At 33.5% G+C, this 18,390-nt stretch overlaps 1 protein-coding gene across 39 annotated transcripts in view; it reads right to left on the bottom strand.

Annotated features, from left to right (window-relative positions):
- Abi2 (abl interactor 2) overlaps positions 1-18,390 on the bottom strand; it is a 196,664-nt gene that overhangs the window by 27,002 nt on the left and 151,272 nt on the right. For all 39 annotated transcript variants that reach the window (XM_040294769.2, XM_040294771.2, XM_040294773.2 and 36 more), the window contains one exon: positions 13,342-13,515. In XM_040294769.2, the coding sequence (XP_040150703.1) occupies positions 13,342-13,515 (174 nt within the window). The remainder of the gene's footprint in view (positions 1-13,341; positions 13,516-18,390) is intronic.

Raw genomic sequence — 18,390 nt, 5'->3', positions numbered from 1 at the left:
ATTACCCTATAACACAAGTATGATTATACTAATGGTGTCAAAATGCATTCTACTGTCATGTATAATCAGAACAAATTAAATTTTTTAAAAAAATAAAAAATAAAATAGCTAAGGAGGCAAGTATTAAACATATATACCAAGATTCAAAACACTGATGTTGATGTTCAAAAATGTAAAATCTGTCTAGATTTTATTTAGCCTGGAAAAATAGTTTTTGCAGTCATGAGGAAATTCTAATAAATATTTTCCATTATGCATGTGTATTAGCATCACAATCACAATGGGAATTTAAGAAGTACTTTTGAGAAAAAAAAACTTTTAAGAAAACGTTAAATATGTGTTTTCTATATATAGCTATGAAAGAAACACAGAAGAGCTAATGGTGTCCACGTTGCTTCTCCCAACATTTCTGTTAATGTGAAAATATATTCTAAATTCCAAAACATAGCTGTTCAAATTTAGCATTTCAGTTGAAGGCACTATAAAAATATTTTGAAGTCTATAAGTAAGCAAAACTTCTTAGCTTAACACATTAAGTCCCAACTTTTCAATTCTGCAAATATTTCAATAAAACTGACACAGGTACGTTAAAATAGGTTGGAATTCATAATCTAGAACTTATATGTATTAATGTTAATTAATATTATAATTATGTATTTACTTTCTTATAGAATTATATTTCATATTATATAATTATATGTTATATATTATATTTAAGTTTTTATAGGTGTTACACATCTGGGATGATATTCAAAATGGGTTAAGTATTTGAGGAGGGGGGTTGAGGGGATACCAGGGACTGAGTTTAAGGGCACTCATCCACTGAGACACATCCCCAACCCTATTTTGTATTTTATTTAGAGACAGGATCTCACTGAGTTGGTTGGTGCCCTTTTTTTTCCCCCTGAGGCTAGCTTTGAATTTACCTCTTACCCCAGCCTACCCAGCCACTGGGATTACAGGCATCACTGCACCCTGCTCTTTTTTAATGTTAATGTTATAATTTTATATGAAGTATGCTGCAGAGTTAAATATAAACAAAGAAGGATGGTGCTACACAATGATGGTCAATGATTAGTAAGAGAAGTCAGCTGTCTTCTCTCATACAATATGAAAGGTGAAACAAGAAACAGTAATCCAAACAAAATATCTCTATATTGCAAATTCCTGCAGGGAAAGATTCATCTCTGAATCCCTCTGTCACTGAATACAAGGCTTTGCATTTTAGACACTTCTAAATGCATCTACATTCTATATTATTCAACTACTCAGTAACTTAAATATGCACTGGAAAACACTGAGGTAATACTAAATTAACAACAATATAAGAAAGTGCTAAATGAACATGTTATTTATGAGTTAAAAATAATGACCACCAAATACTGTAATAGCATTAGCAACCATATCTAGCAATTAAGTACACAGAACTTGTGGCAAGCTACTCAAAAATCTTTATCCATTTTAAAGATACTCTTTGTATTAAGTTACATTTTAAACTGAAATTATTTACATGGAAAAGAAAAAGTTTATCCTAAGTCAGCAAAATCCTATTTAACATAATTTTTGAATTTATATATAACTTGTCGGAAGGTTCACTGACACTACAAGTGAAAAGTCTCTACTTTATGCCGTAAACTAAACTGAGAGACATTTTAGAACCTTTTTGATACTGTTTCTATATAACTAATGGTGCTTAGTTAATGTGGCCACATTCCTTCTGTCCCCACCAAACTGTTCACTCAAAGGTAACCACTGGGAGCTGGGACTGGGGCTCAGTGGTAAAGTGCTTGCCTGGCATTGAGTTCAATTCTCAGCACCACATATAAATAAATGAACAAAATAAAGGCTAAAGGCCCATTTAAAAAAAAAAATAAAGGAATCTCTTTAAAAAAAAAAAAAGAAGAAGGGGCTGGGGCTGGGGCTCAGTGGTAGAGTGCTTGCCTAGCATGGGGTGAGGCTCTGGATTTGATCCTCAGCACCACATAAAAATAAATAAAATAAAGGTATTGTGTTCAACTACATAAAAGGTATTGTATTCAACTACAACTAAATATATATATTTTTTAAAAAAAAAAAAAAGAAAAGGTAACCACTGAAAAAACCACCTTCTAATTTTGAGATCATAGATCACTTTTCTTCATACACACTCCCCACCTAAATGCTTTGGCAAACTTTTTTTTTTTCTATCTCCAGGTTTTTAAAGTAGACACATTTGTTTAAAATAAAGTTGGTTTTTAAGAGCACACAAAAGTTGAGCACAAACTAAGAAGTAGAACAACAAAGTAAGGAATAGCAAATACATGCCTTCAACAGAAAACTGAATGTCTGAGGTAAAGAACTGATAGTGGCTAGAGTCTTTGCACTGCAAAAACACTGTTTAATGCATGTACCAAGAAGTTTGTAGCTGTACCTGGTTTCTATTTATTACTTAATAAGACAGTTAAGTAGTCCTTATAGACAACCTGCATCCATTTCAAATAAACACATTCTCTACAACAGAGTGATTATAAGGCCACAATATTTCTTTTAGACAAAATCCTTTAATGCAGTAATTTTTTTCTACTAGTAATTTTTCTACCAGTGTTATTCAATCTTTTATTCAAATATAAAGTATTCTAACTGAATCCAGGTTACAGATAATTATCAAATGATACATACATCATGACTATTCATTTATTTATACTATTTGCATTTAATATCCAAAGAAAATTTACAACCAAATTCTTCAGAGCATATATTAATCAGTCTTACATGCTTATTAATGGATTTCATAGGTATTCATTAGTATCTGTTGTTTTATTTTACTAAATTGGGAATACATCATTTATGGAACAAATAAATGCAAGTGGTACAGCTACCCAAGGATTACCATCTCTCCAGTTAGCTGTCAAGCTCAGATATAAATCCCCAGTATGTGAACAAAGTCAGATCCAATTCTTCATCAAAAAGTGCTGGTAGGAGGCCGTCAGATGCCTTCCAATATAGATCCCCAATCCAATGGCAAGCAGATAGATGAGAAAGCAGCAGAGACAGAAGAAAAATCTTCAGAAATTCTGCTGAGAAAGTACCCCCTTTCTTCATAAAACACATGCTTCTCATGTTGAGAGCAGCTGTGTGCTTCAAGTATTTAAAAAAGAACTCCTTGCAGGGGATACTTTCTGGCCAACATGACCAATCCCATCTCCAATCTGAGTTTTTCTTTAAAATGCTTTTGACTTCTTTCCTTCTCTGAAGATAACCTTCCTTGGACCTGCAAGTTCTCCTCCTGTAGGCCCAGGGGCTCTGCTCTGCAACAGGGTGTCACAGGGCTGCTTGGCCATGGGGTCCAAGCCCAGCTATGGCTGCACCTCAGCATCGAGCACAAGGGAGGACATGTACTGCTAGCCAGTCCTTGTAGTTCTTTTCTTAACTGACCTTCCTGTGCTGTTTGCAATGAGATTATCTGTGTCCCTCTTCTTGACATTTTCTGCATGATTTCATGACAGTGTCTTCTTCTGGATCTTATACTAGCTTGAGTTTTTACAAAAGCCAGGAAACTAGGAGTCATTCTTGCCTTTATCTCACTCACTTTCCCCTTCATACCCAAGTCATGTTAATTCTACCTAAAACCCAAGCACTTCTTTCCATCAAGGCCACTGCCCTCGCCAGTGAACCAGTCTTTAATCTGGAATATGTGAACTACTCAGGACAACTAAAAATTTTCTAAGCAGGATAAGTGAAAGATGGCATTATAGAGACTAGATTTTCAACTCCTATAAATACTGCTTCCTAGAACTGATCTAACACTTCTATCAAGTGTCAGTCATAAAAGTTCTCTCCCACACATTAGTGACACAGTCTTAAAGTGGGTGTCAAAGGAACTGTTCAAAAATATTGATGCTGGTATTAAAAAAGAGAATTATTTCACTGACTGAATAACCCAATCCTTCTGGAAGCCAGACAGCTCCCATTTCTTTGCTTTTTTTTTTATTGATTGTTCAAAACATTACAGAGCTCATGATATATCATCTTTCATACATTTGACTCAATTGGGTTTTGAACTCCCATTTCTACCCCAAATACAGATTGTAGAATCACATCTGTTACATACTCACATTTTTACATAATGGCATATTAGTGACTGTTGTATTCTGCTACCTTTCCTATCCCCTATCTTTGCTTTTTTTAATAAATAAATAAATAAATAAATAAATAAATAAGGCCTTAATAGAATAGCTGACACATAAAATATGGGTTTTTTTTTTTTTTGGTAGTACAGATTGAACTCATTGGCACTCAACCACTGAGCCACATTCTCAGCCCTATTTTATATTTTATTTAGAGACAGGGTCCCACTGAGTTGCTTAGCATCTCACTATTGCTGAGGCTGGCTTTGAACTTGAGATCCTCCTGCCTCAGCCTCTTGAGCCACTAGGATTACAGACATGTGCCACATTCCTGGCAAAATATGATTCTTGAACCCAGAAGACCATTTGATTTCTGGTCAAAAACTATGAAGAAGCTAAAGAAATCAACTGATAATGCCAGATAAAATATCCTTTCACTTGTACTTATGTGAACAAGATTTTCAGTACTGTTGCTTCCATTGAGGCCCTTATCTCTGGCTTTCAAAGATTCCCAATTCCAACTTTTCCTCCTTTCCAATGTCTTCTACACTATTATCAGGTATCTCAAGAAGGAAGGGGGTGGGGGAGAAGGAGGATAGAAAGAGGGAGAGAGGGAGAAGGAAAGAGGGAAAATATTTAAGTATTGGGATCTTATCACTAACCTGCTTTACACATTTTTTCGCAATTTCCCTTTACTATCAAAATTTTTAAAAACGAAAAACATTCTTGGGCTAGTGCTGAAGCTCAGTGACAGAGCGCTTGCCTAGCATATGTGAGGCACTGGGTTTGATCCTTAGCACCGCATAAAAATGAACAAATAAAGGCATTCTGTCTGTCTACAACTTAAAAAAAATTAAAAAGAAAAATATTCTTTTATCTCAGCATGGTGTTAAGACTTCCTGCTAACTAATTACAACTTAACTTCCTTTCCTATGAGCATATCCCACCTATTCCCTGTCCCCTACAAACAACATATGTCTGTCTGTACTGGGCAATACTCACCAAGCCCCAAATAGCCACACCCTCTACAGGAGTCCCTCTACCAGGAAGGCCTTTTATTTATTCTCTGAGAAATTCATACTCAACATCAGAAATGTAATGTTCTCTGAGAAGCTTTCTAGAATCCTCAGAATTAATGACACTATTCATTTTCAACAAGCATTAATATATCACCCATGCCCACTTTTAGGGATACAAAAATGAACAAGGGACAGTTTTGTAAAGACAAATATTACAGGACAATTTACAAGAACAGAAAGCCTGATAAAAGGAATGGATAGTAGAAGTTTGCCAGGAAGAATTTAATGCTAGTTAGTATGTGGCATAACAATTGGATCTGGTAAATCCCAGAGCTCAAACGTAGGAGTGTGAACTCCAGGATATATATATATGTGTGTGTGTGTGTATATATATATATATTATATAATATATATATATATATATTTAGTTGTGGATGAACACAATACCTTTGTTTATTTTTATGTGGTGCTGGGGTTGGAACCCAGTGCTTCATGCATGCTAGGCAAGCACTTTACCACTGAGTCACAACCCCACCCCCCAAATCTCAACTCTTATTACTTAGTTTATAGAACATAATTAGTCTTCCTAAACTTTTTATTCAATTATAAGTAAGGATTAAATAGTTCCAACTATTTACAGTCTCAAAGCACTATTAAGTAAATCAAGTAATCAACTCAAATTCATAGCATAGGGTCTTATAAATAGCAAAAATATACTGGCTTATCATTCCTAGTTTACAAATGGGAAGACCATTTTACATATTCTCATAAGTCTTGCATTATGCCAGTTACAAAATGCACGAAAATATCCATCTCTACCCAAGTTAAACTGAGATTCTTAACATTATCCCCTCTTGGCCTATATGGGCAGTGAATCGAGAACAAAGACAAACCTATGACAGTTCAGCCTTGAAAATCTGAGGAACTTTAAAAAATTCTGATACCTGGTCCCATTTCCAGAGATTCTAATTCAATAGATATGGAAGTATAGGCATACTATATGTAGCTCCCTATGTCACTAATATGGTCTTCTAGATTTCATTTAGATAAAATATGAGGCATTTATGTTGGGATTCTTTCATTACCATAAATTCTGAGATCCATCCATATTGTTGCCTATATATGCACTTTATTCCTTTTAATTGTAGAATGTAGTTCATTGACTAGACTTCTCTCCAAAAATTAGTTTATTTAGTCACCAAGGGGAAAAGATCTGGGTTGTTTCCAAGCTTTGGCTGTTATGAAGAAAGCAGCTATGAACCTGTGTGTTCAAGTCTTTGTGCGAACATGTCTTCACTCTTCTTAAGTAAATACACAGGAGAGGATTGCCAGATCGGATGGTAGGTAATTCTCTAACTTGTTAAACTGTCAAGTGTTTTCTAAAGTGGCTAAAACCTTTTCACTAGCAATGTGTAAAAGGTCCAGTTTTAACCACACCCTAACTCTTGGTATTGTGTTTTTAACTGTAGCCATCCCACACTGTGTGTAGTAGTCTTTAGTTTGGTTCATGATGGCTTTAATTTCATTTCCCTAATAACCAATAATGTTGAGCACCTTTTCCTGTGTTTTATTTGCCATTCATTTATCTACTCAGTTAAGTGTGTTTCAATCTGCTTTTTTATCCTGTTTATTTTAGTTATTTTACAAATTTTTTCCCAGTCTGTGGTTTGCCTTGTCATTTTCTTAATAGTATCTTTTGAAGAAGAAAAGTTTATCATTTTTTTCTTTTGATCTTCATATATTTATTCTGTAAAAAATATTTTTCTGTACCCAAGATCACAAAAATTGTGTCCTGTATTTCCCTCCAGAAGTTTTATAGCTTAGGTTTTAAATTCAGGTCCAAAATTCATTTCAGGTTAATTTCTAAGCATGGTAAATTAAAGATAGTATAGATGGCTCTCCAACTGCCCTATTATTATGTATCAAAAACACTATTCTGTCGGGTTCTGTGGCACAGCACACCTGTAAACCCAGCCGCTCGGGAGGCTGAGACTGGAGGATCACGAGTTCAAAGCCAGCCTCAGCAACTTAGCAAGGCACTAAGTAACTCAGTGAGACCCTGTCTCTAAATAAAAATTCCAAATTGGTCTGGAGATTTGGTTCAGTGGTTGAGTGCCCCTTAGTTCAATTCCCAGAGCCAACAACAACAACAAAAAACCACTATCCTTTTCCTATCCAATTACCTTGCACCTTTGTCAAACAGTATGTGTGGACCAATTTCTGAATTCTGAGTGCCACTCCATTGATTTGTGTTTCTATACGTCTCCCAGCACTACAATGTCTTGAGTATTATAATTTTACAAAACCCTAAAATCAGACAATTTAAATCTTCCAATATTATTTTTTAAAAATTTCTGACTATGTTAGGTAAATATAACTTTTACAACCTCTTATCAATTTCTTTTTTAAAATTTATATATGACAAGAGAGTGCATTACAATTCTTATTACACATATAGAGCACAATTTTTCATTTCTCTGGTTGTATACAAAGTATATTCACACTCATGTCTTCATACCTGTACTTTGGATAGTAATGATCATCACATTCCACCATCATTAATAACCCCATGCCCCCTCCCTTCCCCTTCAACTCCTCTGCCCTATCATGGGGAGGAATAATGAATTCAATTTCTATATGAAAGATTGCTAAATGTTTATTGAAGGTGCACTGAATCTACAGATATGAGGAAAACCAGTCTCTTAATAATCAAAGAACATGTTATACATCTCAATTTATTTAAGACCTTCATTAATTCTCTTAATGTCTTACAGTTTTCATAATGCCTTGCATTATTAAATTTCTAAATATTTCAGATTTTTTATATTAGAAAAAGCATGGTTTTGTACATTTCAAAGGTTGCTAGTATATAAAATGCAATTAGTTTTCTATATCAACTACTTAGCGAGGCACTAAGCAACTCAGTGAGACCCTGTCTCTAAATAAAAATACAAAATTGGTCTGGAGATTTAGTTCAGTGGTTGAGTGCCCCTGAGTTCAATTCCCAGAGCCAACAACAACAATAAAAAGCATGCTATGTAGTTCTACCAACTTTTATTCTATAAGTTCCTTAGGATGCAAATAAAAACAGTTTTGCTTTTTTTTTTTAAAACTTGTATGCTCAGTCCTGCACTGACTGGGACCTCAGATTCAATGCTGAATACAAATAATAGGAATGGATACCACTAACTTTGTTCCAGACTGTAGGAGATATAATATTCAGTCTTCATACTTGAGTATTAATGTGAGCTGCAAGTTTTCCAGATGCCTTTTATCAGGCTGAGAAAGTTTTCTTCTTATTCCTAGTTGGCTAAAATTTTCATTACAAATAGGTGTTCTAGAATGCTGAATAACTTTTTCTGTGCCAACTGAGATGTCAATGTTTTTTTTCTTCTTTTTAATGTGAAGATGATGAATTACAGATTGATTTTTTCAAACGTTAGGTTGACCCTGCATTTCCAGTATAAACTGCATATAGTCATGATATATTATCTTTTTCATAAATTACTACATTTGACCTTAAAATTTTTTTCTGTTTATGAGGTAATCTTTAAGATTCTTCTTTTAATAATGCCTGTATAATTTTGTTATCAAGGTAATGAGAGCCTTGTAAAATCAGTTGAGAAGTATTACTTCCACTTCTATTTTCTGGAAAATTGTGAGCACTATTGATTTCTTTTATTAATACCTGTTAGAATTTCCATTGACACCATTTGGGTACCTGAAGTTTTCTTTGTGGGAAGGTTTTAAACTCAATTTCTTTAAAATATATAAAGCTATTAATTTACCTATTTCTTTCTGAATGAGCTTTGAGTTGTCTATGCCTTTTAGAGAATTTGTTCATATCATCTAAGTTGTTGAATTTATAGGCATAAAGTTGCTCATATATTTTTTATTATTCTTTTAATTTCTGTAAAATCTGTCAATGATGCCCTTTTAATTTCATTCCTGATAAGGATAATTGTATCTTTTATCAAACTTCTTTTAACATAACCATTTTATGCTCTAAATTTCTTCTAAGTGTTGTGTCCCACACATCAATACACTGTATTTATTTTCATCAAGTTACAAATTTGTTCTAAGGGCTGAGGTTGTAGCCCAATCCTCATTGCTTAGCACATGTGAGGCACTGGGTTCGATCCTCAGCACCACAAAATAAATAAATAAAGATAGTGTGTCCATCTACAACTAAAAAGTACTTTTTAAATTATGTTCTATTTTCTCTTGAGATTTTTTTGGAGGGTAACAGGGATTGAAATCAAGGGTACTTGACCACTGAGCCATATCCCCAGCCCTATTTTTTGTATTTTATTTAAAGACAGGATCTCACTTGAGTTACTTAGTGCTTTCATTTGTTGAGGCTGGCTTTTAACCCCAAATCCTCCTGTCTCAGCTTCTCAAGCTGCTGGGATTATAGGCATGTGCCACTGTGCCCAGCTTGAGATTTCTTCATTAAACAATGAAGTTATCTCATTTAATTTCCAAATATTTGGGAACTTCTGTTGTGCTGGGTTTTTCTTTCTATCATGGTGGGAATTTTTTTGTTTGTTTGTGTTGTTTTGTTTTAGGAGATGAGGTCATTGCCCACATTAGTCTCCAAATCCTGGGCTTAAGCAATCCTCAGTCTCAGCCTCAGCCTCCTACATATTTGGTTCTACAGACTCACACTACCACATCCAACTTATTCTAGGATTTCTAAGACTTATTTCTGGTATTTATTTCAACTATATTTGAATAACATATTTTGCAATATTTCAAATGTCTATATATATTAAGACCTTTCTTTGTGGCCCAGAATACGTTCTATCGGTGAACATGAATTCAGTGCATTTGAATGCTTTAAGGGAATATGCATTCTGTAGCTAATAGATAAAATGTACCATACATTTTAATGAGGGTGAGTTGGTTGGTAATATTGTTCATGTATTTCTGCATCCTTACTGATTTTCTACTTATGTAAAAACTTCAGAATGCTGAGCAGAGACATGGTGAGGCACGCCTATAAGGCTAGCCTCCGCAACTTAGTAAGACCTTGTCTCAAAAAAACAACAAAAAGGGCTGAAGGTGTACTTCAATGGTAAAAGTACACCTGGGTTAAATCTCTAATAACAAACAAAACAAAACTTTAGAATGCTGAAATCTAACTAAAGCTATGATTTGTATTTTTCCCTTCCAGTTTTTCTATTTTTGCTTTTCAAAGCTCTATTATTAAGTGTATACATATTTGATTGTTATGCTCTCTTAATAAGATAATTCATTTGTTTTTATAAAATGTCCATCTTTATTGAAGGTAATATTCCTTGCTCTGAAATCAATTTTGTCTGATATTAATATAGCCAAGCCAGCCTTCTTTTGATAAATGTTTTTTCACCTTTACCCAAAATGTTCTTACATTTAAAGTGGGTTTCTTGTAAAGAGTATGTAATGTTTGGATCTTTTCTTTATCTAACCTCTTGATCTCTGTCTTTAAATTCAGTCTGTTTAAACATTTTACATTTAGTGCATTTTTTTTAAAGTACTAAAGACTGAAACTGGGGATACTCTATATCAATGATCTATAGTCCAGTGCTTTTTATTTTATTTTAAGACAGGGTCTTAATAAGTTGTCCAGGATGGCCTCAAACCTGTTATCCTCAACTTAGACTTCAAAGTAGCTGGAATTCCAGTTTCTGTGCCACAGCACCTAGCCATTTAATGCAATTACTGATAGGCTAGGTTTTAATCTACCATCCTGCTATTCAAATTCTATTTGTCTCATCCAGTTTTTATTTCTTTTATTCCTGCCTTTATGACCCAAGTATTATTTATATTTCAATTTCCTGTCCTACAGTAGAGGTTTAGCTATATATTAGCTAATGTATACATTAATGTATAGCTAACCCTCTTTGTACTTATTGCTTGTTCTAAGGTTTACACTCTATCTCATACACACACACACACACACACACACACACATACACACAGTGTATGTTTATATACATAAGTATTGTATATGTTATATTAATCTATGTATTTATACAAACCATCTTTATTTCACTCTACCTTCAGAAAGTACACTACCTTATACTTTTATCAAAGTATAATTCATTTCTCCTTTCATAATTTATGCTAGTGAAGTCACTTTTATATTTGTTCTAAAAAATACATTGCTAGGGACTGCTGTAGTTGTAGCTCAGTGGTAGAGCATTTGCCTAGCATTTGTGAGGCCCTGGGTTCGATCCTCAACACCACATAAAAATTAATAAAATAGAGGATAAAAATACAATAACATTAAAAATACATTGCTATTTCATTATTTATTTGTCATTTTTAAAAGGATTAAAATATGAGGAAAATGTCTTTGTATTTAACTACATATTCACCATTTACTCTCCACTCCTTTTTCGTAGACCTGAGACTGCAGCAAGTATTACTTTTCTTCTGCCTGGAAAAGTTCCTTGTGAAATTACTTAGTATGTATCGGTTAGTCATGAATTCCTAGCTCCTCCCACTTTTTGGTCTATAATGGTCTTTAAAAAGGATATTTTTGCTAAGAAAAGAACTTTAAGTAGACATTTTACCCAATTTCTTTAAAAATGTGACTTAATATCTTTGGTTTGCATCTTTTTTTAAGTTGTTGATGGACACAGCCTCTGGTCAATAACCAATAAGGAAATTAAGGTTCTCAGGTCAACAATACATGATAAAATGATTCCTGCCAATGACCTGAAAGAAAATTCTCCCTCAGTCAAGCCTAGAGATAACTGTAGCCTCAGCTGATACCTTAATGGCAACCATGTGAATGTCACTGAATCAGAAAGTTTAGCTACGCCATACAGAAAAATGAGAATATAATTAATGTTGCCTTATTTATTAAATTTTGGAATATCTTGTTAGATAGTAATAGATAATTAAACGTAGTTTCATCAACTGTGAAAACATTTTGGCCATTATTACATCAAATCTTTTTCTTTCATTCCATGTTTCCTGGGGACTCCAATTACACATATATTTATTAACACTATCTTCTGGGTGGTATGGCACACACCTGTAATCCCAGGGACCTGGGAGGCTTAGGGAGGAAGGCTACAAATTCAAGGCCAGCCTGGGTAACTCAGTAAAACTGTCTCAAATTTTTAAAATAAAAAGAACTAGGGATGTAGCTCAATGGTAAATCTCCTCTGGGTTCAATTCTGGTACCCGCCCCCCAAAAAAATTCTATCTGATTTTGTCCCACATATCTGTTGACCTATTTTTGTCTTCTATTTTTTCTATTTTTGCTTTTACTTTGTTTTTTTTCCCCTGTGCCTCATTTTGAATAGCTTCTATTGCCATAAAATCAAGGTTGCTGATCCTTTCTTCTGCAACATCATTTCAGATGTATAAAAGTTATACAAAAAGTCCTACATTTTCTTCTTTCTGGGGTCAGAGTTTGTCACTGCCTGTTGTTGAATGTCTGAAAAACTTTTGTGAATTTTTTTTCCTGAATTCAGTTTAGGAAGTAATATAAATCTGATTACTATTTCTCCAACTTGTCCACAAGTGGAGCTCACTATTTCCTAATAAAAGCTCCCCAGGTAATTCTACTGTGCAGTTTATAGAGATATACTAGGTTAGTAGCTTTGATTTCTTTTACAGAAAATTTCCTTCCAAATAACACACATTTTTTATTTTCCAAGTGGATAAGATTTGGAAACATGTCCTAAGGTGCTATGTCATGGGTAGCTAATATACTCAGAGAAGCTTTCCACTAAAAGAAATGCCTGATACTACTATGCAAACAACCAAGAAACCATTATTTTTTCAAAGAATATTTCCTACATAGACATTAACTGAACTATCTGGTATAGGATGACTAAAAATAATGTTCTAAAAAGAATAATGATGTTCTAAAGCCATGAGGACAAAAATAACTAATAACTTGGAAAATAATCCTCTTCCTAGAGCATTTCAAAGGAAATAGAGAACCTCCCGCTGGTGACTTGTGTTTTATAGGATTCATTTGTGAAAAGCATTGCAATAGGAACAACAGATACCCATCAATTAAAAAAGTAATCAAATGTTCACAAAAATTTACTAATATGACTTTCAAAATTATGAACCTTAAACTGAATAGATCATACAAATAAACAAAAATTTTTCAGTAAAAAACAAATAAGATTATCTTCATTACCAGCAAATTTAATTTCTATTTAAAGATGTCTTCCCATCCCTCCACAGAGCCTTCTGAAACTTACCCTTTTCCAAGTAAGACCTTGGAGCCCATGGTGGGTCCTCTTCAGCATAAGGATCACTATACTCAACCACAGCTGCTTCCTCCTCTTCATAATCTTCTGGAGGAGGTGGTGGAGGGGGTGATTCATCAAAGACTGGTTCTTCCACAGGTGGTGGTGGAGGTGGTGTATCTGAAACTAAGAATGTATGAAGCTGACAACAAACTACACATTAAGCAGAGCTTCTAGATTCATGAAATATAAACCTAGACTTGAAAATAATAACCTATCAAAAAATAAGTGGAGAGAAGAAGTCTTGCCACTAAATATGTTCTAAATCTAGCATGCTGGTCTCCCTCCCCTTTGTGTTACTGCTGATGGATGATGAATAAAGTTTAACCCAAAAAATTACTAGTACCTGACCCTCTCTAACCTTCTTATGCTAATACATAATCTTATTTTCAAATGAATCAGTACAATATTGGTTTGGCTTTATACTATATTCAAGAAGGAGTTATTAGAAATATTAATCTGGACATTTAACCATATCTTTCTTATAACAAATTTAAATGAGCCCAAGGAATGGTCAAATTTTAATAATCTACATTCAATTATTTTTTAAAATAGCATTTTATTAAATTTGGGAAGAAAAATCAAACAATTTTGAGTAACTTCATCCATGAAGATGTTTTATTTGTTTAAAGAATTTCAACTGGTGTTGGGGTTGTGGCTCAGTGGTAAAAGCTCTTGCCTAGTATGTGTGAGGCACTGGGTTAAATTCTCAGCAATACATATAAATAAATAAATAAATAATAAAGTTCCATCAACAACTTAAAAAAATTTTAATTTAGAGAAAAAAAGAATTTCAACTAATTTATGATTTAGGTTAAATGTCTGAATGTACTTGGAGAGTAATTTAACTATCAAAAAAATCTAAAATCTATAGAGATCTGCTTTCACATCTCAGGTGTGAAACATCTAAAACTCAGAGAACTCAAAACTTTCAAAATGCTTGGTATATACTTGAGCACAATCCAACAAAATAAAATGAATAAACCTGCATTTGTCAGATGCCCAGTTTTAATAAACAGCACTAATTCTTATGAACTACCAAATTGAGTCCATTAAATTCTCTGAGCAATCCTGTTTATTCCTTATTCTTATCTAAGTCCATGAATGAATCAAATGGATTTTGTAAGATCATTTCTGGTGAGAATCAGCTTTAACAACAACCTACTCTGTCCTATTTCAGTATTCTTCCTGTCTATTATGCCCTCTGCACTTATCCTACTCTACAAACTTAAAAATGTACTTATTTTAAAATCCTTTAGTTGTATGATTTAATAATGAACAAAAGATATACATGTGATTTTAGCATATAGTTTATGAAAAATTATATAGGGATACATTGAGAAATAACAATATTCTCTATTTGTATTTCTAAGGTAAAGAGACTGATGCAAATAACTGTATAAAATCACAGATCCAAAGGAACTTTCAGGACAATCACCTTGAGAAATTGCACTACAAAATTATTCCTGACATGTGCTGTGCATATTCTGATTTTATTAAAATAAAAAAATTGAACTGCAAAAAAAAAAATTACTCCTGATGCTGTCATTGGCCATTTTTACTTTTCTTATAACTTCTTGAGAGCCAGTTTAATAAGACAACCAAAAGCTCCCATTTTTTACCTAAAATTGTTCAATTACTTGAGAATCTAGCACCTTATAATACATTATTTCATTTATCCTTTACCTTGGGAGATAGTGTTTTAAATCTTAATTTTATAGATGAGAAAACAGGATTTCCAAGATTAACTAGTCTCACAGAAGTAAGTGGAAGATCACCTGAATGTATTCATTCAGTAAACATCAAATGAGCGCCTACTATGACTAGGTATGATGCTCAGCACTAAGAAAAGTTTAGTGGGCAAAGTCATGGAGATATGGACAACGAAACTTTCATTTATAATGAAATCTAATAAGCGCTTTAAGATATTATAGGAACACTTTGCACAAACCAAATCTTTTATGTGAGTCAGGGAAGGCTTCCTCAGATCTGAAGGATAGTAATAAATGTCTGGGAAGTAGTATGCATCATGAATATTTCATCTTATATATAAAGAAAAAGATACACAGGAAACCTTCAAAGAACTATCCAAAGTTCAGCAGAAAGCATAGGAAGCTGAAGAGAACAAAGCAAGATGGGCCTTACAGCAGTTTGGACTTGCCCAAAGGGCAATGGGCAGCCACAGAAGGATTTTAAAAAGAATAACCGAATCATTACTGCACTTTTTACTCCAGCATAACTGGTTCACTATAACTGGTTCCAAGTAATTCCAGACTTCTTCCAAACATTACACTTGATGCATAGTAAATATTTTCTATCATAAAGCATCTTCAAAATAATATGCCTGAGAATTTTAAAGGTAATTCTAAAAGAAAGGTATATGTCTTTCCAAGGCAAATGCTTTGAAGAGGAGAACATACATTTGAATGTCTAAGTCCTGCCTTGTCTGTATATTAGTCATAACATACCTCGTATGAAAAAGTTTTTATTTTATACTTTGGTGTGTGAAAAATGTATATGACTACAGAAAGGGGTGTAAAAGACAGTCAGTCCCTGGGCTGGGATGTTGCTCAATATTAGAAGAGGCACCGAGTTCAAACCCCACCCAACACCTGAAAAGAAGAAAAAAAAAAAAAAAAGGAAGACTCCAAAAGGCAATTAATTGTGATAGTGTGACCTATTTAGGAACTGACTTTTTAAAATACAGGTAGTATTGTTACAATAATGTTTGAAAATCATCTATCATGTGCATCCAGAGGTTTGTTGATGAAAAATTTCAGTGTTTCTACAAACTTTCCAACTCTAATTACTGATGAAACCCAATGATGTCCTGTTTCATTAGCCATTCAACTTTCAAGCCTAGATTTTTTTAAAAGAAAATAATCCTTTAGTTTCTACAGAGACATTCCTGCCTAATTGATCATTAGTATTCAACACTGATATCAAGATCTGACCTTAACTCCAGAAACTGCTCAAACTACTTTGTTCTGAATGAGAACAGAACACCTTGTGAGGTAGAACACGTAGCAGCAACTGAACGGAATTCTTCAAAGTGCATGCTCATCATGATAATTTTTTAAAAAAGCAAAATTTCAAGATTCTTTCTTTTTAAAAAAATTTTTTTAGTTGTAGTTAGACACAATACCTTTATTTTTGTTTTTATTTTTATGTGGTGCTGAGGATCAAACCCAGCACCTCGTACATGCTAAGCGAGCACTCTACCCCTGAGCCACAACCTCAGCCCCTCAAGATTCTTTCTTAATCAATGTGATGCATGCTCATCATGATAATTTTTTTTTTAAAAAAAGAAAAATTTCAAGATTCTTTCTTAATCAATGTGATTAAATTGGATTTGTGTTGGGAGAAAATTTCTCTTATTGTAATGATACTTCAACTTTCCATCTTATATGGCTATATGGAACACTGGAAATTCCTTCAATTTTGATACTCTTGATTAAATCCTTTTCTCTTTGGTCTGCTCTTTGGATGCAGCAATTTTTTTTAAAAGAACAGAGAATGGTAACTTTCCATCCCAACATTTAACGTCTTAAGCCTGGCAAAGAATCACCCTATGGGCTGTGCTAGGCACAAGTTGGCTAAGCTAAACCTGGCTGAGAAGACATTTTCTCCCTGAGCCAGTATGGGTCACATGAGAGCCAAAATAACAAATGGCTCCAATGGCATAATTTAAAAACATTAAATCAACTAATTATATATGAATATAGCTCTAAAATGTAAGAAAATCTCTTAAAAAAACAGAGTGTGGTAAACATTCCAAGAATTCATGAGGTACCTTTCAAAAAACAGAAGATATTTTTAGAAATCAACAAATAGAAATTCAAAGGTAACTGAAAGAACTGAGCTTCCAGGCCAGTGAGACTGGATTTTAACCAGTTAAAATACTAACACAACTTTTTTAAAAAAAAAAAAAAAAAAAAAAGAAAATGTGTTGATAGAGAAGGGACATTTAAGTTTGCTACAGGCGCACAAATAAAGGAGGGACCAAAAGTGCCTGCTATGTATCAAACACTTTTTTAAGGCCAGTGAACAAAATAGGCAAAGTTCTTGTTCTCCTAGAACTTGCATTCTACTATTGACGATGCCCATTTCTAAAGAATCCTCAGCAACAGACTGCAAATCTTTTCATCCCATCAATGACACACCATTATTGTTATAAGAAAGATGCATAGGGCTACTTTTGCTTGATGACATTAAATCTTAAATTAATGTACAATTGACCTTGAACAATATGGGGGTTAGGGTCTCCCCATCCACCCGTAACAGTTAAAAATCCACATATAACTTCTGAAGCTCCAAGACTCAAGTATTAATATAGCCTTGCTGTTGTCAGGAAGCCTTACAGATAACAAATAGCTGATTAACACATTTTGCATATTATATGAACTATATAAGGTGAAAAACTTGAGAACTGTGGAAGCACTTTTACTGCAATACACAATTTTACTAGAGAGATGAACTGTTTAGAAGCAAGACCTTTTAAGTTGATACTTGAAACACTTTTACTGGAAATACATGAGCTCAGCAAAATAGCAAAAAGAAGTAGTTATAAAATTATTACAGTAGTTAAGTATTACTATAGTTATTTTTATGCAGTTATGATTTAATACTGCATCTTTACATTTATTTATACTCTCAACTGTGCATGATGTTGTATATGATCTATGAGTAATTTTATGCCTGTTTTGAAAATTTTTAAATAGATTTGTATATATTTTATGACAGTAAATTATAATACTATTATCCATAAATATTTTGTGCATTTTTGATAGACTTGTTCTTATTTTTCTATATATCTAGGCTAACACAATTGTTGATGAGTTTTTTAAACTGTGACAAATTAAAAAGAAAAAAAATCCACCTAAGTGACCCAAGCAGTTCAAACCTGCTCAATAGTTCAAACCTCTTGTTCAAAGATCAACTATAATTCCCCTAGTTCAGATTCTATGCCCATTATGTAGCCTTAAGATTTCGATGTGGGCC

Source organism: Ictidomys tridecemlineatus, chromosome 7 (genome assembly GCF_052094955.1).
Source record: "Ictidomys tridecemlineatus isolate mIctTri1 chromosome 7, mIctTri1.hap1, whole genome shotgun sequence".
Lineage (NCBI taxonomy): Eukaryota > Metazoa > Chordata > Mammalia > Rodentia > Sciuridae > Ictidomys > Ictidomys tridecemlineatus.
This window is presented reverse-complemented; position numbering and strand designations above follow the sequence as displayed.